A 24,815-nucleotide genomic window follows, 5' to 3' on the forward strand; every position below is an offset into this window, starting at 1 on the left:
TAGGACTATACCTATCTTAATAAAGCTAATAGAAAACAATTCCATCTTAGTCCCACTCACAGTATATCTGTTCTGTCTCATTGCCTCCCTGATTAGACACATGCAGATACTGGGGGTCAAAGTTCAATGTCACCCCCTCCAACGTCCCCTCATCAGTCTCTGGATACTTCGTTATGCTTTATTTTCCATCCATAATTGGTCACCATACCCTGTTCAAAGAACTCACACACAGCACAGGCCTACTCATTTAGAACGTCCTTCATACAGAGCTGTATGATAGTTTGTATGTGCTACGTTCTGAGAGGTATGTAAAGTTTCTCCAAACATAATAAAAACATATGTCTTTTAATTAGTTTCTGACTGCAGAGACACATGTGCAAATGGCTATAGAGCGTTTTTTTTGTTTAGGTGAAATCTAGTCAGACAGGCAGACAAATTTATTTTGTCACAAACAGCTGTGTTCCCATTAAGGCAGGGGGTGCAGGAGCCACCGTTGCTCCAAGCAGGAGCTACTAATTAGAGGAAGAGAGGAAGATCTGTCCCACCATTCTTTGCTTCCACCGCCAAACCACCTCTCGCTAAAAAACAACAGCCAGCAATTTACAGGAAGATTCATCTTGCTTTGTGTTTGATCGGTCCCCTTTGCTTTGCACTTCAACGCAGTTTCAATGCATATGCTCTCAATTTCTCTCTCTATAAAGGGCTCATACACACTCAAACGTGCCACCATCAAGATTAATGAGTCGAATGCTAACATTGGAATAAGCCATTATGTTTGCAAAGTCCATTGTCATGCCTCTGCTAGGAGCCCTGTGTAAAAGGTGGTGTGTTTGATTACGGCTCAGCCTGAATGTGATGTGTTGTGACTGCTAGCATGAGGGTTAGTCACCAGCCCCAAGACACAGCATAACCTCTGTATTTTACTACTACATAGTCTTTACTGAACCATGGCAAATTGCCGTCTTAAAATATGTTACACTGTAAATATCAGGTATTTTTAATCATGGTCGAATTACTGACCGGGGGGACCCATTGATTTTGTTAGTCACTCTCACTCAGATATCATATTAAAAACTACAAACATTTCTCTCCACCCTATCGCAAAATGTGTAGAATTGCAAGAAATTAGTTATAAAATTGCAAAATATTCTCTCCGCCCCATGGCAAAATGTGTAGAATTGCAGCAAACTTGCTTTAAAACTGCAACATGTTTTCTACGCCCAGGGCTCTAAATTAACAATTTTCATTGATAGCACTGGTGCTCCAATATTAAAAAAGTTAGGAGCACTGTTACAGGAGGGGGTCACAGTTCCGGAGCGACCCACTAGGTGTCATCCTCCGACAACCTTAGGCACCTCCTCACTCACAGTCTGGACTAATCATTATCATTTTGGTGTCACCTGTGTCTACCTGTTCACCTGTGTATTTAGGCCCTCACTTCCCTGTGTTCCCTTGCTCGGTTTCTCTGCTAGTTTCTCGATGCCAAACAGTACTAATCAGTGTCTGATCGCGAGACGTATGTACAGGTACTTGAGAAGTGTTCTCCCTGTTTCATTGTTGTTTTCAGTCATAGTTAGTATTTCGTATGTTTGCTGTCAGCCTGTTTATGGAGACCAATTTGCTCCTCTATTTTATCGTGACAAGTCCGTTATTTTGTCTCCTGGTTTTGGGACCACCAGTGAAGATCCTTGTTTCACCATCTCTGCCTACTGCCTACTGTCTATCCTGCACCGCACCTGGGTCACACCTCACACCAACCCTTACAGAGCACAAAATAAAAATAATTCTAGCTACTTCTGAAGCACGCTGTGCCCTGGAAACTAATATGTAACCCTGTAAATACATTTGTTTATTATAAAAAGTTTAAATGTTGATAGAAATACCTGTCATTGAAATTAAAAAATCATTTCTGGAATATTAGGTTTCTACATGATGTAAAAGCACTATTTTCCTATTGAGATGCATTCCATAGAAAACTGTACACATCAAGTTTGTGATGACCACATGAATCAGTCATTCATCCATTGCTATGATCATTGATCTCCTGAATAAGCTATCCCTTTTTCCTTTCTTCTGTGCCCCCAAATGTTTGGATATACTGGTAAAGTTCAGTTTGTTAGCTAGCTAGCTAATGAGGTAACAAACATGACTGAACAAGGTGTAAAACAAATGGTTAACTACCTGTGAATAGTTTTATAACGGCCCACGACATGGTTTACGATTGTAAAATGCAGCCCCCCAAGAAGGAAACATTGCGCAGGTAATATGGGTTGGATCTTTTGAACTGTTTGGGCTAGAAACAAACAATTTTCGCTGCATAAATGGCGTAAGCATGATGCTAATGATTCGGTGTTCAGGAAACAATGGTATAGACATCTTACATTTACATTATAGCGAAGCCTTATCATTACAACAATTAATACAAAAATGTAAAAAACGTTTTTTGCACAGGTGCTCCCAAATTAAAACTGCAGGTCAGACAGCAAAATATTTCACATATATGCCACCAAATTGGTCGCACTTTAGAGACCTGTCTACACCCCCATGGCAAAATATATTTTAAAAAATCGCTTAGGGCCAGCTCTGACTGCATGTCAGTGGGTACGCAGACCCGCGAGCCACTGTGGCCCCTCATGATGAGTTCAGATTTTTGGTGGCCCCCACCCCTATCAAAGTTGCACAACCCTGCTTTAGAGTGAGGTCCTACTTTGTGAGGTACCATCCTAACATTAATTGCGGGTGTGTTGAAAGGTATTCAACACCTACTGCATTGTTAAACAGTTGCAATCAGCCATATGTGGCAGTAACAAATGGCCTACTCTGCCATTCTAGGATCACCTGAAGCCCTAATTAACCCAGAACCATGTGGCAGTGATCTGTTTTGAAGTTGGCTGGGTCATTGGTCAAGCCCTTAGGTTATCTCGTCAGCATGCCCCCCCATACACATCAACAGTGAGAGTGCTGCCTGTACAGAATGCAAATGACTGATAGGAATATAGCCATTTAGCAAAAACAGGACCTCTGCAACTGTCAATCAAATAATGAGAATCAACCTCCCCGGTTCATCCGGTTCTTTCATAAACAATGACTGTGCCATCAAACCAGCACACAACCCGGCTTCACTGGTTATATTGTTAATATTTCTACATTTCAGCACATTCTCCTTTGTTTTCATACAGCAATGTAGATATCATGGCCCTTCTCCGTGCACACACACAGCAACAAACATGTACCAAACAGAGCCGTCCACATGATGAATAACTATAATCACCCCTACATTTTCCATAAAATGAAAATAAACTCAATTCCATCATTCTAATACAAAGATTTGTCTTCTGTCTTTGTGAAACTCCTGGCACAGAGTTTATAAAAGTGCATTTGCCTCCATAGACTGCCTCTCTCTTATTCAATCAAAGAGTCATTTTTTATTGCCAGCGTGAGAGCACATGACTGCAATAATCCAGTTGATAAATGGAGGTGGGGCAGCACTGTAGCCAGTGTGCTTGGTGCACCAGATAATATGTTCTCATAAAGGGACCAGGCAGGCCTCTAATTCAGATTTACTGCATGTTCAAAATTACTGGATAAAATATGTAGATTATTTCAGTGGGTTAAGGAACAGTGATAGAACAACTTTTCTTTATTACTGCCTTTTGTTCATGGCTGAGAGCTTCCCTGTTGCGTTTCCCAGTGATGGCACTCACTGACAATGAGAGAATATTTGATGCAGGCGATTTCACGATAATCCAAAAGCCAACCTTCCCTTCGGTTTGAATCTAATTGAAGATAGCAAAAAATACATTGCTATTTGACCTTGTTTGTATTGACAGACAAAAAACAATTTAATCTCAAACAATCACAGGATGAAAAATTGGTTTTGTGAAAAATGGATGGCAAAGCTTTGTTTCTCTGGGGGTGTAGTATGACCACCATCTTCTCTCCACACACTAGTTGGGTTTTGGGGGCATTCTCTAGATCAGATCAAATCTGGCTTCAAAATGGCCTTACTGCAGGACTTTGCATTCATTTATTATTCATGCAGAGTATTTTAAAGTTGATTTAGAAACTGGTCAGGCTAAAAGACAGCTGGCCCAGGGGCACATTTGAAACCCTGAGCTGTTAGAAAAAACACCCAAAACAGCAACTGTGCCCAAGAACAGACATCTCATGTCATCGTTATTCAAATTAGAGAAAGAGGAAAATAATCAATAGTATAGGACAAGTAAGAAAGGCCATCCTTTAAGCAGGTAGAGTAGGTTATGTGGAGTGTTGTTGGTGAGGTGATGCTGTGTGTTCAGCAGTCCCATTAGCAGATAGACTGTGAATCTGGTGTAGGGTTGGGCTGGAGAGGATAGATGTTTCTAGCGTGCAGCGTGAGGCTAATGAGCATGAAGAAGACAAGGCGGGTGTAAAAACAACATTAACGGCGCAGACAACAAGAAGCAATGGAAAACAACAGCCTCCAGAACCATCTATTACAGATGTAGAATCTTAATTTGAGCCAGTTTGCTACAACAGGAAATTAATCCTGCAGCAACAGGAAATGTGAATTATTATGTGGATTATAATTCATGGACATTTCTTTAGGGTAGCAAAACATTTCGTACGGGAATATCAAGTCTGAAATTTCAAAGTGGAAATTACAAACTTCAGAAGCCTATTTAAACCTGAAATACATAAATTCTCGTGCAACAGGGTGATCAAATTAAGATCCTACATCGCTATGTGATGGTGAATTCTAGTGCTCTATTTTGCTTTCTAAAGGTAATTACTTGAATTTATAGTAAGCGTTGATAGTGAGCGGAAATGACAAAAGAAAACAGAATTTTAGAAGTAGTGATAAAGGAGGCTGTCTCTTATTGGCTGAAGGCCTTCTGAGTATAGAGAAGATATGCTTTCTGTCCGAGTTGGATTACAACAAAACAAAGTGGTTTGGATAAGTTTTAAGGTTAATCGATATTTCAGGGCAATAACATGGATGGTGTATAAAGCAGATACTTCAACAATGGGCTCAGTCAATATGAGTTCCTCCATTCAATCAGACAGCATGAAGCTTCTGAGGAGTCGGCTCACCTACTGTTGAAAAGTGGTCCGAGCTGTTCTGAAAGCTAACCTTTACTTTTAAAAGGCACACCAAATATGCTATGACAGAGGGACCACCCCTACCACCCTCCTAAAGGCACCCCACCTGAGAGGGGCCGCTAAGCACGCCTGTCTGCCTGTCTGACATTTCTCAGGTTCACATGAAATTAACATTATCCACCACAATACTCCCTATACAGATAAGAAATCCTAAGAGCCGTAATGCCTGATTGAGCCTATATATGATGTGATGTGAGATAACAAACCTCAATGACCTGCTTGTTCCACACATGCCTAGACAACCCATACAGAATATTAAACAGATAAATCAAAAGCACTACTGGCCTATTACAGTAAATAACAGCATACATTTATGTGTTTGAGGCTGTCTTTCCTCCTCTGCCAGAAAAATGAAAAGGCTTTTGACTTTAAATGCGCTTCTTAGGTGATTAAACATTTCAATGGCGGAGGCATTATCTAGGGAACCGGGTGCCATTTGAAGAGGATGTAACACTTATTCAAAGACCTCTTCAAATAAGTACCTTTGTTCTCAGGCAAATTCCTTGGATGCCCATTCAAATCTTTAGTGTGCAGAAGCCGCCAGAGCAGGTTGGGAATGTGCTGTGTTTCTGATGATGGTTTCGTCTGAGGATTCGTGACTTTTTCACATCTCAGTGGCACTTTATTTCACGGTAGAGAAATGGCCAGGTATTTACTTAAGTAATCACATGGTAAAAAGTGACCCGTTTCAGGAAGCTAGGCGTATGTCGCACGTCACTACTTCACAGGAGAGGCATTTGAACGAAAACAATTTTATTTGATCAAAATTCGTTTTTTGGGCATTTGGCTCTGGGATTAGAACCAGCGACCTTTCGGTTACTGGCACAACGCTCTTAACCACTAACGCTTTTTAAAAAATGATATAAATGCAAAAGTGTTGCTACTGCTCTCAACAACATTGCTGCCCTGAATTTAGCAGGCGCTATTGACAAAGATCAGTGGAAAAAAGTTGTTATGGACTACTTTCTGCACACGGTCAGTGTAAACCGAGTGACTTGACACAATGCGTACAAAAAGTTAAAGGTGTTCTAGTCTGCCATGAAGCATACATCTATGTATACGGGTAAGAGTGTAGCTACATTTTCAGATATTATATGTTTTTTTAGTCAGAAAGTCGTTTTCATTGCAAGTTAAAGCGTACTGTTAGCTAGCTAGCGAACGTTAGCTTGCTGGCTCGCTAACGATACATGTATGATCTGTGGTCTAAGGCACTGCATCGCAGTGCTAACTGTGTCACTAGAGATCCTGGTTCGAATCCAGGCTCTGTCGCAGCCGGCCGCGACCGGGAGACTCATGGGCGGCGCACAATTGGCCCAGCGTCGTCCAGGGTAGGGGAGGGAATGGCCGGCAGGGATGTAGCTCAGTTGATAGAGCATGGCGTTTGCAACGCCAGGGTTGTGGGTTCGATTCCCACAGGGGGCCAGTATAAAAAAATATGTAAGTCGCTCTGGATAAGAGCGTCTGCTAAATGACTAAAATGTAAATGTAAATGTATCTGTGTAGTAATATTATTTGTATCTCAGAAAACCATTTGCATTGCTAGTTATAGCCTAATGTTAGCTAGCTAGTTAATATTGAACCTGGTTACTACAGCATTTAATCCATGGTGGCTAGCTATGACACTCAGTTTGTATTGCTAGTAGTATGGGTTGATATTATGGTTCATTGTTTAGCTAGCTAGCTATCAAGCTACATGTCTAAACAAAAGACTCTACTTCACCAGATGATTACATGACCCATCAAGTTAGCCAGGAGTGTCTGGGGGTGATTACGGCCATATACTGTATTTCATGAACATGTGTACATGTCTAGACAATAGTGACCCATCCACTTAGCTAGATGTGACTGGGGGGTGGTTATAGCATTTCTTTCACATGACCCATCAATTTAGACAAGTGTGTCTGGTAGGGGTGTGTTTACATAGCCATACTCGTATTCGTAATCGTATCCGTAAATTGACAGTTGATAGTCGGATCGGATGATACTCATGATCGGAGTGTTTAAGTGTTTTAATATGCCTAAATAGATGTTGGCAAAATACCTCCCTGCAAGTTCTCACTGAAAGAAAGCTGCAGATTAGAAGCAGCGTGCGGAGGGCTTTGTGTGTGTGTGTGTCTGTGTGTCCTCAATTTGCAGCGGGTAGGCACGTTTGCTGTCACTCAGTCAGAATGCATATTAGCGTTTCATATTTTTTCCCTACCCTTGACCCACTTGTTAGATATTATGCACATTGATAGCTTGATAGCAAACATCCTCGCCATGTGATTTATCATAGTAGCAGGCAGCAGCAATCTAAATGATCAGACCGAAAACATGCGAGGAAAAGTGATCGGGTGAAATGATGAAGCGAGTGGCCAGAGAAATACAGTTTCACTCTATCCAATCAGAGCAACAGGATCAAGCACAGCCCGCCCTTTTCTTTACAGACAGGCAAACTAGCCAGTTGAGTTATTTAGACCACGCACATGACTGACTCAAAGACAGTACAGTATGGTTTAGAAACTCTGTGACTGACACATGACAAACATGTTTGCTGCCACCTGAAAAAAAAACGATACCAGAGATGGTAATGTGAAGAACAACATGACCTGTACCAAAGTCAGATTAGGATATAGGCCAAGGTCTAGATAAAGTGTATTTTTACCTGTTTTTCCTTATTGTAGGCTACTCCTTTCACCACTTTTAGTCTTGAAATCTTTGGTTGTTTACTACACTACCTTACTCACTCTGTTTAGCACATGGCCTCACATGTGAATCGTTAAAGAGATGGGTGGGGCTAAGACTTAAGAGGGTGTGAATGATGCTGAATAGGTGTAGACAAAGAAGAGCTCTCCAGTAGGTGTTCCAAAACATTCAAGGGCCATTTTCTCAAAAGTGGGGTTACAAGTTTATCAACTTTCAAAGTAGAATGACTTTCCCATTGTTCCTCAACTGCAGTGTATGATATACAATTTTCTAGCTCTGAGTCTATACTTTTATCCAATGTAAAAAACAACATTTCAAATTTTGCTACATAAAACCGAATCGAGGCAGTCGGTCACAAATGGTAATTACACTATAAATTATCTAACACAGTATGCACTAATGTGTTATGAAATATACTGGAAATATTTAATAAAAACATACCAGAAATACACAAGGCTGAGACTAATTCAAATTATTTGTATATTTTCTTTCTAATAGTACCATAATCATTGTTTCAAATAATGCCATTTCAAAGTATATCAAATAAATGAAAGGGGATGCAAATGATGGGGGTGGTAGGTATGGAATTATCAAATCAATGCACATAAAGCAACTCCTTACACCCTTGTCTATTCATAGTTTTTTTCAAAACCCTAACATGAGCTATATTTCAGTATATTTCAGTATTCTTGAATATATTCAGCAAATATTGACTTTCATCTCTATGATTAAAACACGTCCACACATTCATTGCCTTAATGTCCTCTGCTCAAATTACACCATTAACATTTCAATATTCCTCCACAGTTCAGGCCAAAGACTTCTCTCATGGCAACTGCCATAAATGTATAATTAAGCTTGTGTTCCATATGCAATACGAAATCAGTGTGTGGGCTTTGGGAATAACAGTTAACATATGCACTAAGGTGATATGTATAAAAAGAGGAGGGTACAAACTTGTTCAAATACAGTTTGTCTCTGAACAAATACACTGCAGCATAGAATGTTGCATTGTGCATTCATAGTCTATAACATTTAAATGTTTGAGATATGAGGTATGTATCACAACAGATTATAAACTTCAGAACTATGATTGCCCAACAAGCTAATAAAAACCAAAGCAATTATAAAATTAATCTCAAAGTGACCAATAACGTAAAAATGTATGCTAAATGCATTCAGACCCCTTTAGTTTTTCCACATTTTGTTGCGTTACAGCCTTATTCTAAAATTTATTTTTTTATTATTCTCATCAATCTACACACAATACCCCATAATGACAATGTGAAAACAGGTTTTTAGAAATGTTTGCTAATTTATAAAAAAAAAGAAAAAAAATAGAAATACCTTATTTACAGTTGAAGTCGGAAGTTTACATACATCTTAGCCAAATACATTTAAACTCACTTTTTCACAATCCTGACATTTAATCCTATTAAAAATTCCCTCTCTTGGGTCAGTTAAGATCACCACTTTATTTTAAGAATGTGAAATGTCAGAATAATAGTAGAGAGAATAATTTATTTCAGCTTTTATTTCTTTCATCACATTCCCATTGGGTCAGAGGTTTACATACACTCAACTAGTATTTGGTAGCATTGCCTTTAAATTGTTTAACTTGGGTCAAACGTTTCGGGTAGCCTTCCACAAGCTTCCCACAATAAGTTGGGTGAATTTTGGCCCATTCCTCCTGACAGAGCTGGTGTAACTGAGTCACGTTTGTAGGCCTCTTGTTCGCACATGCTTTTTCAGTTCTGCCCACAAATTGTCTATAGGATTGAGGTCAGGGCTTTGTGATGGCCACTCCAATACCTTGACTTTGTTGTCCTTAAGCCATTTTGCCACAAATTTGGAAGTATGCTTGGGGTCATTGTCCATTTGGAAGCCCCATTTGCGACCAAGCTTTAACTTCTTGACTGATGTCTTGAGATGTTGCTTCAATATATCCACATAATTTTCCATCCTCACGATGCCATCTATTTTTTGAAGTGCACCAGTCCCTCCTGCAGCAAAGCACGCCCACAGCATGATCAAATCAAATCAAATTGTATTTGCCTAGTTGAGGTAGTTGAGGTTAATATGTACATGTGGGTAGAGTTAAAGTGACTATGCATAGATAATTAACAGAGTAGCAGCAGCGTAAAAAGATGATGCTGCCACCCCCGTGCTTCACGGTTGGGATGGTGTTCTTCGGCTTGCAAGCGACCCCCCTTTTCCTCCAAACATAACGATGGTCATTATGGCCAAACAGTTCTATTTTTGTTTCATCAGACCAGAGGACATTTCTCCAAAAAGAACGATCTCTGTCCCCATGTGCAGTTGCAAACCGTAGTCTGGCTTTTTTATGGTGGTTTTGGAGCAGTGGCTTCTTCCTTGCTGAGCGGCCTTTCAGGTTATGTCGATATAGGACTTGTTTTACTGTGGATATAGATATTTTTGTACCTGTTTCCTCCAGCATCTTCACAAGGTCCTTTGCTGTTGTTCTGGGATTGATTTGCACTTTTCGCACCAAAGTACGTTAATCTCTAGGAGACAGAACGCGTCTCCTTCCTGAGCGGTATGACGACTGCGTGGTCCCATGGTGTTTATACTTGCATACTATTGTTTGTACAGATGAACGTGGTACCTTCAGGCATTTGGAAATTGCTCCCAAGGATGAACCAGACTTGTGGAGGTCTACCAATTTTTTTCTGAGGTCTTGGCTGATTTCTTTTGATTTTCCCATGACGTCAAGCAAAGAGGCACTGAGTTTGAAGGTAGGCCTTGAAATACATCCACAGGTACACCTCTAATTGACTCAAATGATGTCAATTAGCCTATCAGAAGCTCCTAAAGCCATGACATAATTTTCTAAGCTGTTTAAAGGTACAGTCAACTTAGTGTATGTAAACTTCTGACCCACTGGAATTGTGATACAGTGAATTATAAGTGAAATAATCTGTCTGTAAACAATTGTTGGAAAAATAACTTGTGTCATGCACAAAGTAGATGTCCTAACCGACTTGCAACTGTAAATGTGATATTTCAGTATTTTATTTTTAATACGTTAGCAAAAATTTATAAAAACCTGTTTTTGCTTTGTTATTATGGGGTATTGTGTGTAGATAGATGAGGGGGAAAAACTATGTAATCCATTCTAGAATAAGGCTGTAACGTAACAAAATGTGAAGGGGTCTGAATACTTTCTGAATGCACTGTATATTATTATATCTCACTACAGATATAAAGAGTAGGAAGAGTAAGGGAAGAATGTTTCTCTAAACTACTGTCAGTGCTGGAGGCAAGGGTAGGATCCCCCGACACCGTTCACCCCCTTTAGAGTGGCAGCCCCCATAGCCCCTGAGTCTCAGCGCATGTCATTCCATCTTCCCCCACAATAATATACACAATGCATTTTAAAATAGATCACTGAATAATTTACATATGCCAAGAGTTTGGGACCGGCAAATGAAATACAATGATTATTTAATAGCATATAACTGTTGCCGAGGCCTCATGATAAATTTAAAGGGAGTGCATTATTAAGTCCTCACCTTCACAGTTTGTCCGGCTTCAGGGCCATCCTGGTGGGAACAGAACGAGATCATTAGGAACGGTAGAGAATTCAGGAATACCTACGTTAATAATTCAACAGGATTTTAATTTCAGATTAATCGTGGCAGCACCTCCCCATCGCCACGTGAATCTCAAAAGTTTTTAATTTGTTTATTTTGTCTTCTTTCTGTCCTTCGGCATCGAGCTATATTCTCGCTTTAGTGTCACGCTCTGTCACATGAAAGCTGTGTGTGGAAATTGTTTGTATTTGGCAAGTTGACTGGTTCAATAGAGTTAAGTTAAAGCACATTACAGACTGCATACCTCTAATGCATTTTCCACTATAGGGAATTGAGGACACAAATATCTAAGATCAATGAGAGACCTCAAAGGAACATCTGTATGACAAAAATGTATTTGGTGACAAAGTCTGCATAATGACGTAAGGTTTATGCAAGTCTATGGAGTAATTAATTTTAACATCTCCTTTCTCAGGTTTGTGGTGTGTGATTTTGTTTGTCGTGTGGTGGTCAATGCAGAGAACAGCAGCCCTCCTGCGGAGAGTGTTGCTTGATACAGTGCCTCACTTTTATGACTCTAACCTCGGAGCTGTCACAACTAATCTCACATCATCACTTCTCTAGACCCCTCAAGTCAAAGAAAATGATATCCCTGTAAACATTATTCCCTGCTTTTTTCAAACACATGAAATTATTTTCTGTGTAGGGCCACCAAGCAAGTTAGGTGATGTTTTAACATTACCATATAATGTATATATCACAAGTTATGCAGAATGACGGAGCCTGTGAAATGATAGGCTGCCTGCCTGTCAGACCCTGCCTGTTCCAGTAGGTGGGGTTCTTCTGTTGGCTCTCGGTGCAACTTTCCTGAGTTATGCCTCTTATTCCAATGCAGATCTACAGTCTCTCTCTCTCTCTCTCTCTCTCTCTCTCTCTCTCTCTCTCTCTCTCTCTCTCTCTCTCTCTCTCTCTCTCTCTCTCTCTCTCTCTCTCTCTCTCTCTCTCTCTCTCTCTCTCTCTCTCTCTCTCTCTCTCTCTCTCTCTCTCTCTCTCTCTCTCTCTCTCTCTCTCTCTCTCTCTCTCTCTCTCTCTCTCTCTCTCTCTCTCTATATATATATATATAGATATATGGCCCACAATGATTCATTATTCAAAATAATTTTGAGCTTGAATAGTAATAAACACTTTCTTCTGTCTGATATGGACCAGAAATGAACAACGGAAGAAACATAAACAAAGGGATGTAGATTTGGAATTAGGATTCAGCCCTAAGATGTAATTCTGGATACCAACGGTAGTGTGTACAGTATTACCTGTATGGCGATGGTGAGGGAGGAAGCCTGGAAGTGTTTCTCCACCAGGTCAGCCACTCTCTGGGTAGTGGTGAAGAGGTCAGCCACCTCATCAGGACGCAAGTCTCGGAAACGCTCAACGGGCCGCAGAGGACACACCAACACATCTGAGAGACAGGCTGGTTAAGGAAACCACAGACTGCGAGAGAGGTAAGGGAACACAGTCAGAGGGATACGATATCAACAACACAGTGCATTGATAGCAACATTGATAGACAGGGAGATTGAAAGACAACTGGGAAAAGAGAGAAGGCATAATCCTAATTGAGACACAAGTGTGTTATTTGAAATCTTACATTGTGTTGTTGTTGCTATTGCCTTCTTAAGCTGAGTCAAATAAACTCAATTGAGATGGTTTATATGGGAGTTTTGTACAATTTGTTCAACAAGGTAACTTGATATGTTTTTTCAGTATAGCTAGTTTCCAAAGGATAATGTGAAATAAAACAGAGCTTTATAGAGGTGTGATTGCTGTCCGTACCTCTGCTTTGTTCCTCTAAAAGGCAGGCAGTACAACTAAAGTGTTTTTGTAATTATCAAGCTCTATTCATTATGTTCTACATTTAAGACAAAGTCTTTGTATAGTATGAATACCAAAAATGAAACAACACTTATCATGAGGACACTTATCATCTAGATAGCAATAAAACAATTGTGATTATTTTCAACACCAAAATTATAAACTATCGTTGTGTTAGTCATGTCCTTATGGAAATAACATTGTTCTCATATGGTGAAAAAACACCATCGTTTTTACCAAAAATGGTGTTTCATCTAGCCATGCAAAGCATACATTTAGACTTGGACATAATAACAGTGGAGAAACACTCTCTTGGTTGTGAACGGAGCTATATGAAACATGAACAACCAATACTCATACAAACAAACTTAACAAAAAGTGGGCAGAACAATGACATTTTAGACGATTCTGTGCTTCCAACTTTGTGGCAACAGTTTGGGAAAGGCCCTTTCCTGTTTCAGCATGACAACTGCCCCCGTGCACAAAGCGAGGTCCATACAGAAATGGTTTGTCAAGATCGGCGTGGAAGAAATTGACTGGCCTGCATACAGCCCTGACGTCAACCCCATCGAACCCCTTTGAGATGAATTGGAACACCGACTGCGAGCCAGGCCTAATCGCCCAACATCAGTGCCTGACCTCACTAATGCTCTTGTGGCTGAATGGAAGTCCCTGCAGCAATGTTCCAACATCTAGTGGAAAGCCTTCCCAGAAGAGTGGAGGCTGTTATAGCAGCAAAGGGGGGACCAACTCCATATTAATGCCCATGATTTTGGAATGAGATGTTCGACGAGCAGGTGTCCACATACTTTTGGTCATGTAGTGTATGTACAAGCCATTTACAAACCCATTATAAAGTCCCTATTAAATAGGAAAGGCAAGGGGATTGAAAGCGGACTCATTTATTATCAGTATTCTGGCTTTGAAGTAACTCAAAGAGAGAAAACTGCCATGTTCATACCTCTCACAACCTAAGTGCGAGAGGAAGTTTTGTCAGGGACCAAAAATGATCAATTTCAGCTGAGTTATAAAGGTCATGAAACATATTTCACAGAAAGTCTCACAATCCACACATCTCAGTGCAATTGCACACTGAAAAGTAATCAAGCTTTGTTACTAAAGCGAGACGTGTTGATGACAGGTGGAAGGACTTTGAGAGCAAATGTCCAAAGGCTGAAGGACATTCTTCCCTCAGACTTGGGTCATTGGATCAATAACAGTGTTCTGACAACACTACCCGGGAAACAGTTCTCTGAGAAACAGGAGCCAACAATTAAGGAGAGATCGAGGGAAAATAACAACAAGAAAAAAAGCTAAACACTCTGAAATGCATCTTGGATTGTTCCTTTCGCAAAATCAAAAATGGGAAACTTAAGATAGGACAGTGTGTAACAGACTTACATGACAGAGACCAAAACCAGGAACATAGGATTCATGATGTATGTTAGTTTCTTGCTTAAAAATAACTTTCAAATAAGCAATCAAAAGATAATCATTTTGTATCAAATGTTGTTATTGCTCCTATGTCTCGCCCCTTGGATTCAAATCACTTTGCTGCCAGACATGTCTTGATTACTAGCATCAAGTAATCAAAAATGATTTCCATATTCTATTGCACTGTGGCAGATATCATTTGTAGAGACAGACAGCAGAGTTGAATCTAAATGAAAGTCAAGCGTAGCAATCAACTATACCAAATATACTTTAATATGAAGTACTGGACCATTATGAAACATCAAGAGTTGTCACAGTGACTTCATGTGCAGGCCAGATTTATGAGAAAAAAAACATCTAAAGTATTGAATCGCTGATGCGAAAAAGATTCAAAAACTTGTCCACAGGCAATAGAAATGAAAGAGACATCCTAGTCCAATACCCAACATAAAACAGCATCCTGTAGCGTTTGGAGAGGATGATTACATCTTTGCGTTTCACGGTATAATGGCTGTGTCTGGGCGCCATTTATCTCACGAGTCAGAAACAGCAGCACAAATGATCAGTTTGCTCCCCTTTTCTTGTGCAGCACACTGGAATGAAATCAGATATCATAAAAAGGTTGATGACATCCACACCTCATTCACTCAGCCTACTGAGTCCACAGAACTACCCTACACCTTAACCTCTTTCTCCCCTCTCTTTTCAGATTAAATCCTGTGACTAGTGATGTCCAGCCGCCCGACAACCTACCCACTTGACCCCATCCCCTTCTCCCTTCTCCAGACCATCTCTGGAAACCTTCTCCCATTCCTCACTCCCCTCATCAACTCATCTCTGACCACTGGCTGCGTCCCCTCTGACTTCAAGATGGCCCACCTCAAGAAACCAACACTTGACCCCTCTGAAGTAAAAAACTATAGACCAGTATCTAAATCCTTGAATTATGATCCAAATCATGGCTATATGTCTTAGTACAAATGTACATCTATGTACACCTCATTGCAATCTGCCAGGCAATAATTTAACCTGATTTCTGAAATAAAGTTTGTAGGGAAAATAAAAGTCAAAATATCCCATCTTTACAGTTTATAAAGAAGATAGGTAGAAGTATAGAGTAAGAAATAATAGAGTATACTTATTTTCCTAGATTGAGTTATCCTCTCTTTTCCAAAGACCAACAACACAACCTGGAAGTCAGAGTAAAGGTGTAAACCGCTTTAAAATTGCGTTCACAGCGGCACAGTGAATTAATTCCAGGGATAACACTCCATAGTTCCCAGGTTCGATCCCCGTTTGTGACTACCAACAAAATAAGGTAAAACTATGTTTGTACAATAAATGTCTAATAAATAAATTGTAATGTGATTTCAAATACTTGCCATATGTGCATCTACATGGATTGTTTTACAATTAACTTCCTCAACAGCAAGATAACACATGAAAAAAACATCAATGGACTGTTCAAACCGTAATTGTATCATTCTGGGAACATAGGAAGAACATTGAGGGAATATTTTATGCACCCTGATACAAACATTGTAAGAATGTCATCACAACTGGACAAATAAAACATGTGTTCTGGGAATGTTCTTGTAACATCAGGTGAATGTTTTTTGCACCCTAAACGAAACATTGTATAATTCCGCACAAGTGGACTTTTTTTTGGTTTTGTGAACATGTCTTTTCTGATGTCCCCACAATGTGCCCACCAGACTGTTCCCAAAACATAATAAAACATTCTGGGAAACATTAAAGAACAGACTAAATGTGTTCTGGGAACGTGCTTGCAATGTTAGGCGAATGTTTTATACAAACATTGTATAATCATCAGCACAACTGGACAGTTTTTGTGTTATGATAACATTTGCAGCAAATATTCTGGGAACTTTCACAGAACCAATTTTGGTTCTCACTCAACTGAGACTGCGCTCCTCTGTGTCACGGAGGCTCTCCACTCTGCCAAAGCTGACTCTCTCCTCTGTTCTCATCCTCCTAGATCTATCCACTGCCTTCAAAATCGCTAACCATCAGATCCTCCTCTCCACCCTTTCAGGGCTGGGCTTCTCAGGCTCTGCACACTCCTGGATTGCATCGTACCTGGCAGGTCGCTCCTACCAGGTGGTGTGGAGAGGATCTGTGTCTGCACCACATGCTCTCGCTACTGGTGTCCCACAGAGCTCGGTTCTAGGCTCTCTCCTCTTTTCTCTTAAAACCAAGTCTCTCTGGTCCGTCATATCCTCACATGGGCTCTCCTATCATAGCTATGCGAATTACACTCAACTACTTTTCTCCTTGGCCGATTCAGACATCCAGATGGTGACACACATCTCTGAGTGCCTGGCAGACATCTCAGCTTGGATGTCGGCCCACCACCTCAAGCTCAACCTCAACAAGACGGAGCTGCTCTTCCTCCCGGGGAAGGCCTGCCCGCTCCAAGGCCTCTCCATCACGGTTGACAACTCCACGGTGTCCCCCTCCCAGTGTGCAAATAAACTTGGCATGACCCTGGACAACTCCCTATCATTCTCTGCAAACATCAAAGCAGTGACTCGCTCCTGCATGTTCATGCTCTACAACATCCGTAGAGTACAACCTTTTCTCACACAGGAAGTGGCGCAGGTACTAATCATCTCCCGTCTAGACTACTGCAACTCTCTGTTGGCTGGGCTCCCCACTTGTGCTTTCAAACAACTGCAACTTATTCAGAACGACTCAGCACTCCTGGTGTTCAACCTTCCCAAGTTATCCCATGTCAACCCGCTCCTCCGCACACTCCCTGGCTTCCAGTCAAAGCTCGCATCATCTTCAAGACCCTGTTGCTTGCCTACAAAGCAGCAAAGGGAACTGCCCCTCCCTACCTTCAGGCTATGGTCAAACCCTACACCCTAACCTGAGCACTCTGTTCTGCCACCTCTGGTCTTTTGACCCTCCCACCCCTACGGGAGGGCAGCTCCCGCTCAGCCCAGTCAAATATCTTCTCTGTCCTAGCACCCCAATGGTGGAACAAGCTTCACCCCAAATGTCAGGGCAGCTGAGTCCCTGCCCATCTTCCGAAAAATGTAAAGAGTATCTTAAATACATTTTAACGGTGAGCTAACCCACCACTCATTTTCACTGTGTGCAGACCACACACACATATTCACTCTCTGCTAGCCCAACACATCTTTCCACTGTGTGGGGATCTTCTAGTATGCATTGACTACCTGCTGTGGGTTGAATATAAACATAACCTAAGCATGATCTTCAGTCGAATCAGCACAATACCAGTGCATCTTTTTACTGCGTGCCAACCCAACACCCATTGTCCTTGTGTGCCAGGGGCTTCATTACCCTCTACAGCATCCCACAGGTGAGGTGGAGTCCGTATGGCTCTGCCTAAACCAATCCAATCTCAATCTCTCAGCGGAGGCTGGCCTGGCGGGCACACTCCTTCTCCAGGCTCCACAGATGGGGGCTGGGGCGCAGGCAAGAAACCCCATTCTGATCCCATTATTATCTGTCATAACAGTTATTTGACTGTTTTCATCTGATTCACTCCTGAGGTCGCAGTGCATGTAATAAGAACAAGGCATGTAGATTGGTTTTACATTGCAAATGCAATCATTTCTTTCGGGAAAACATCTGCCCCCGAACGTTATCATTTTCTACTGTGACATCGACTTTGTCTAGGTCTATGAGAATCATCCCCTTCGACACCAGCCCCCACCCCACATTGTCTCCCCCCTCCACATCCTGAAGCCCCCTCCCTTTTCAATATGCGGTGGGAAAATTGAGTAGCTGGATTAGGCAGATGGATATAAATAAATAACGGCACCACACAATTGGATCACAAATCCCATGATTAGGCCAAGAGAGATATGATCCAGTTGCACTTTATACAGGCTGAGAAATTAAAATGACATCAAGCGTAATGACATCTAACATAACAATTACAGATTTGTATGCAGTGTGACCCTGCAAATGGTGTGGGGCTGGAGGTCCAGGCTTCAGTTAGGTGTGGGGGAGCACACACACACCTGCACATACACTGCAAACCCACACACACCTTCTGACATATACCTGGTCTGATATTAACACAACAGGCTATGAATGAATCAAAGTGGCTCCACAGCTCAGAAATAGGGCTGCCAAAACAAGGGGATTCATCACCGTGGCAACAACTTGGTCTGTCTTACTGATTACAGCTGTGGCTAAACGACCCCCATCACCCCTTCAAAGTGGCATGGATCTGCTCACAAAGGGATTCATTTCTGAAGAGGGCTCTTTTTTCTTTACAAAAACAATCTACCCAAGGACTAGACTCTGTTCAGCAACACAGGAGAGACTAACGGAGGAATTAAAGGATATGAGTGTTTCTCTGAAGACTGAACAACACAGCTCTCTTTATTTTCGGTTTCTTCTCTGCTGTGTCTGTGAGGCGGGAGGACACAAATTAAACTCATTGGGTTTAATTACTATGTGCAGTCGTTATTGAAAACATCTGCGTGCTTTGGAATTGGGTTTTATTGAAACCCAAATTCCTCTAATCAAAGCTTATGAGTTACTTTTCATGAAATATTTACGCTTTTAGTATGAGCCTTTCAGCTGAGTTATGGCTGGGACACTGAAAATAAATCATTATTTCAACACTTAATAGAATAAACTTGAACTCAATCTCATTTCTGCGATATTGCCCTGACACTCACAGTGTTGTTGTCAAAGAGATACGACGAGGCTCCGTTTCTCAACATGCTCTGCTCCACATCCTCAGCAGCTTGCTGCTCAGTATCCTTTACCCTTCGAAGCACACAAGCCTCCACACAAATAGTAATTAAAAACAAAAACATTGAATTAAAAGCTGAATCATGTGAAATTAGGCCCGGGGAGGGATGCGAGGCGGTGGGGGTGGGGTGGTCCAGAGCTATGCCCTCTATGACTGCTTTGCCTCCCCTCAACCCTTCCCCACAGAGCTGGGAGTTCTGCCAGTCTCTGCCAGAGAGACCCAGGAGGTCTGGAACATATTGACCCCCCCCTCTTCAAAATATGTTATTTGATTTAATCAGATCGGTCAGACACTGTCATGAGAATCCAGTAGCACATACTGTACATGGTGCACTGTTACTGGACTATGAAGGGGGAGTCTGGTGGAAAGTAAAAAGAGGACTATGTCTGGGCTGTCATTCTACATACAGCTGTGTCCATGAGATGATTGACACAAACATAGGCTGCTTGCACATTGTTGTTAGAGGGCACAGAAAACATGGGAGATTGAAAGATGTCTGTCCTTCATGTTTGATCAATATCAATAATCAAAGTTACTATTCAAAAATAGAGTGAGACAAAAGAGTATACAACAAACAACTCCAGAGACATGGACAGACATGGGTACAGGCAACATTCAGGAGACATGGGCAGACATGGGTACAGGCAACATTCAGGAGACATGGACAGACATGGATACAGGCAACATTCAGGAGACATGGGCAGACATGGGTACAGGCAACATTCAGGAGACATGGACAGACATGGATACAGGCAACATTCAGGAGACATGGACAGACATGGAACAGGCAACATTCAGGAGACATGGATAGACATGGGTACAGGCAACATTCAGGAGACATTGACAGACATGGAACAGGCAACATTCAGGAGACATGGATAGACATGGTACAGGCAACATTCAGGAGACATGGACAGACATGGAACATGCAACATTCAGGAGACATGGGCAGACATGGGTACAGGCAACATTCAGGAGACATGGACAGACATGGTTACAGGCAACATTCAGGAGACATGGACATACATGGTTACAGGCAACATTCAGGAGACATGGATAGACATGGTTACAGGCAACATTCAGGAGACATGGATAGACATGGGTACAGGCAACATTCAGGAGACATGGACATACATGGGTACAGGCGACATTCAGGAGACATGGACAGACATGGGTACAGGCAACATTCAGGAGACATGGACAGACATGGAACAGGCAACATTCAGGAGACATGGACATACATGGGTACAGGCGACATTCAGGAGACATGGACAGACATGGGTACAGGCAACATTCAGGAGACATGGACAGACATGGATGCAGGCAACATTCAGGGGAAAATTGTGAATGGAATCCATGCGTTTCGCCTCCCTTATTGTCACGCCCTGACTCAGGGGACGCTTATATGTTGAGTCAGGGTGTGTATATTCCTTGTTGTGTTTTTTCTATGTTTGTGATCTGGTATGTATAGTTCTATGTTGGCCGGTGTGGTTTCCAATCAGAGGCAGCTGTCGCTCGTTGTCTCTGATTGGGGACCATACTTAGAAAGCCTATGGGCACTATTGAGTTATGGGATCTTGTTCCTTGTAAGGTATGTTGTGTGTGCTACCTTGGACTTCACGTTTCGTTTAGTTTATTGTTTTGTCAAGTGTTTATTGTTTTAATAAACATGTACGTATATCACGCTGCGCCTTGGTCTGTCCCGTCATTAAACGAATGTGACAGAAGATCCCACCAAACGAGGACCAAGCAGCGTGCCCAGGCGGAGCGAATGGCCATGTCACAGGTGGCCGATTTGTGGTCATGGGAAGAGATATTTGCGGGGAGAGGACCATGGGTTAAGGTAGATGCCCAGGCAGGAGAGGAGCAACGGCAACACGGAGGAGGCCGGTCGAGGAGGAAGCCCGAGAAGCAGACCCAATAAAAAAAATTGGGGGGGCACACGGGGTGGTTGGCGGAGCCTAGTGTCAGAGCAGAGCCAACTCCCCGTACACACGCGAGGAAGCGTATGACTGGGCAGGCTCTGTGTTATGCGGAGCTACGTACTGTGTCGCCAGTGCGCCGGCACAGTCCTGTACGTCCTGTGCTTGCACCACGCACGTGCCGTGCGAAGATGGGCATCCAGCCAGGACGGGGTGTGCCGGCTCAACGCTCCTGGTCTCCAGTACGCCTCCTCGGTCCCGCATATCCTGCGCCAGTTCTACGAACTGTATCGCCAGTGCGCGTGCACAGCCCAGTGCGTCCTGTGCTGATGCCTCACACATACTGTGCGGAAGTAGGCATCCAGCCAGGACGGGTTGTGCCAGCTCTCCGCTCCAGACCTCCAGTCCGCCTCCACAGTCCGGCCCGGCCTGTTCCTGCTTCTCGCACCAAGCAAGTGGTGCACGTCGCCAGCCCGGCCTGGCCTGTTCCTGCTCCTCGCAACAAGCCAGTGGTGCGCGTCGCCAGCCCGGCCTGGCCTGTTCCTGCTCCTCGCACCAAGCCAGTGGTGTGCGTCGCCAGTCCGGCCCGGCCTGTTCCTGCTCCTCGCACCAAGCCAGTAAGGCGCGTCGCCAGCCCGGCCCGGCCTGTTCCTGCTCCTCGCACCAAGCCAGTGGTGCGCGTCGCCAGCCCGGCCCGGCCTGTTCCTGCTCCTCGCACCAAGCCAGTGGTGCGCGTCGCCAGTCCGGCCCGGCCCGGCCTGTTCCTGCTCCTCGCACCAAAACAGTGGTGCGTGTTCCTAGTCCGGTCCGGCCCGTGCCTGCTCCTCGCACCAGACCAGTGGTGCGTTTGTCCAGTCCGGCACGGCCCGTTCCCGTTCCACCGGTGCCTGGTCCGGCACCGGTCAGCTGCTCCACTCCGGAGCCAGAGCAGTCCGCTCCACTGGTGCCTGATCCAGTTCCGGTCAGCTGTTCCACTCCGGAGCCAGAGCAGTCCGCTCCACCGGTGCCTGCGGCATCCCGTTTATGCTGGAGAGCTCTTGATGTAATATGTAGTGTTCTGTGAAAAGTATGGCCCCCTGTCGCGTTGGCAACGGACACTTTATTCCAGAATGTGTTCGTTTTCTCTGGGTTGACTCATTGATTGGAGATGTTTACTGCAGGGAAGAGTTGAGGCTGTGAACGTAGTGGTGTCTCCGGTGGTTTTGTGAATGGATGGCCATTTCTTACAAGGCTTAAAGAATAGGACACTTACTGTAGCAGTGGATGGTAGACTTGGATGGGGACGTTTGGTGTTAGAGTGACTTGGATGGGGGAGTTTGGTGTTTTATGTGGCGATTTATGATATGTCAGAGAGCCTGAGATCTGGAAGAAGGGCTGAGACAGGGTGAGTATGTGGAGAGAAGCGGAGGATGTCAGCAAAGCCTGGGGTTGGACAGGATTTGCTGCTTCCCCCATGAGAAAACATTCCCAGAACCAAATGAGCCCAACATGCCTACAACCTTGCTCCTTCTTTGTTCAGTCATTGGGAATTTCTAAACATATCTATTCACACTAATGTATTGAAATAATTTTCCAGACAGCTCACCCATTGCTCTGCAAAAGCACTGCAAGGTGAGCTGATAGTTTTGATCGTGACGCCACATTCAACAGCCAACCACTATTTCTTTGTAAACAATAGATTTGTCTGTATCATTACTATCTTTTCCTTTTTTTCAATGTGTTCTTTTGTAAAATGAGGTATTGACTGTAAGAGAGCAGTACAGAAACAGCTGCAGAGAGAGGTGTGCCTACACTGCCAATGAGTGGGTATAGGCATGGTAGACTCACACAGCACCCACAAGTCAATGCTGACAGGCAGTGCAGAGAGAATGGGAGAATGGTAGAGGAAATAAGTGCCACCCATCATGTTTCAGAAGAACAAAGCCTTGTTGTGCTATGCAGAGGCTGCCTCTGGCACAACATGTCTGCTCATTTTAACATCCAGTCTAAAACATACATACTTCGAGGCAACACAAAAACAACAGGGAAGGAAAGGAAAATCAAGAAAAAAACATCTGAATTTCATTTCAATACCCTCCGTTGGGCTATTTGACAGATATTGTAGTACTGTGTGTGGATGAGTCTATTATCCACATGATCAATCCATTCATGGGAAAACAGCAATCGGCAGGAAACAGATATAAACTCTATCTAGAACCTAAAATGGTTCTTCGGCTGTCCCCATAGGAGAACCCTTTGATTAAGCCTTTTTGTTTCCAGGTAAAATCCTTTTGGGTTCCATGAAGAACCCTTTCCACAGAGGGATCTACATGGAACCAAAAAGGGTTCTACCTGAAACCATAAAGTGTTCTCCTATGGGGACCGCCAAAGAACCCTTTTGGAACCCTTTTTTCTAAGAGTGTAGATCTTCATACAGGAAGGATTGCATGGTTCCAGCTGAGTAACTTTTTGTGTGCCTTAGACTGGACAAGACATGCAAGAGTTCAAGAGATACGCCTTAGTTCAGAGAACTTCACATACATCTGTCATAGAAAACTTGAGTAAAACAATTACTCAATCCATTCACTAACCCAACACTTTTTTCTTCTTATAGCTTGACTGATTGTCTAAATGTATAGTCCATTATAAGCTCATAATAATTTATACTGTAGGTGAACCAATCAAGCTCTATTTTCTCCTACATAATTGTTCTATCAATCACACATCCACCTTACAATATTATGGAATCTGTAGCTCAAAGTGCGACCCATTTCATTAAAAAGCCTAAATCAAATCAGCTCCAACCTACGGTATGTATCAATCAAACATAAATCACACACCTTAGCTCACAATATGGTGTGTGGGTCGTATGAAAGCGGTTTAGCTCTTCTGTGCCAGGGGCTGTATACGTGATATATGGTATAGATAGAACCTCTACCTAAACACAAGGGCATGCAAGCGTGCCACCACACCCCTTTGTAAATACACCAGCCCATCTTGGGTGAGTGAATAATCCAAGTGCTGGATCTCTTTGGAGATTTACGACAGGAAAATCCCCTGGCCTGGAACATACCGGACGATTTAGTGAACGATAAATAATAATATTAGGGGAGATGCAGGACTTCAAATGATGTCCGGGCAACTTCATATTCAGTCCATAAAACTTTAATTCATGACAGATTGACTGCAGGTCTTCAATGAGAATATCCATACAGTGCATAGTCAGATGCATGAAAAGCAATTTACAGGATATGTCTGTATAATGCATGGGTGGGAGTTCAAGAGATGATCTGTCATATTGAAAGATTCTATAAACAATTCCCAATTCAAAAAAAAATCTTTTTTTTTTTTTTTTTAAATCTTAAATAAGCTCTTCTCTCGGAATGCAGGGCACTATACCTCAGCAACATGTGGTTGACTGAGGGGGGGTGCGGGGAGAAAGATCTAGAAATACGATTTCTC

At 42.6% G+C, this 24,815-nt stretch overlaps 1 protein-coding gene across 2 annotated transcripts in view; it reads right to left on the bottom strand.

Annotated features, from left to right (window-relative positions):
- fhit (fragile histidine triad diadenosine triphosphatase) overlaps positions 1-24,815 on the bottom strand; it is a 364,201-nt gene that overhangs the window by 50,511 nt on the left and 288,875 nt on the right. For both annotated transcript variants that reach the window (XM_041887646.1, XM_041887645.1), the window contains exons 5-6: positions 12,695-12,840; positions 11,361-11,390 (exon numbers count right to left, since the gene is read on the bottom strand). In XM_041887646.1, the coding sequence (XP_041743580.1) occupies positions 11,361-11,390; positions 12,695-12,840 (176 nt within the window). The remainder of the gene's footprint in view (positions 1-11,360; positions 11,391-12,694; positions 12,841-24,815) is intronic.

This window comes from Coregonus clupeaformis, chromosome 10, assembly GCF_020615455.1.
Source record: "Coregonus clupeaformis isolate EN_2021a chromosome 10, ASM2061545v1, whole genome shotgun sequence".
Taxonomy (NCBI): Eukaryota; Metazoa; Chordata; class Actinopteri; order Salmoniformes; family Salmonidae; genus Coregonus; species Coregonus clupeaformis.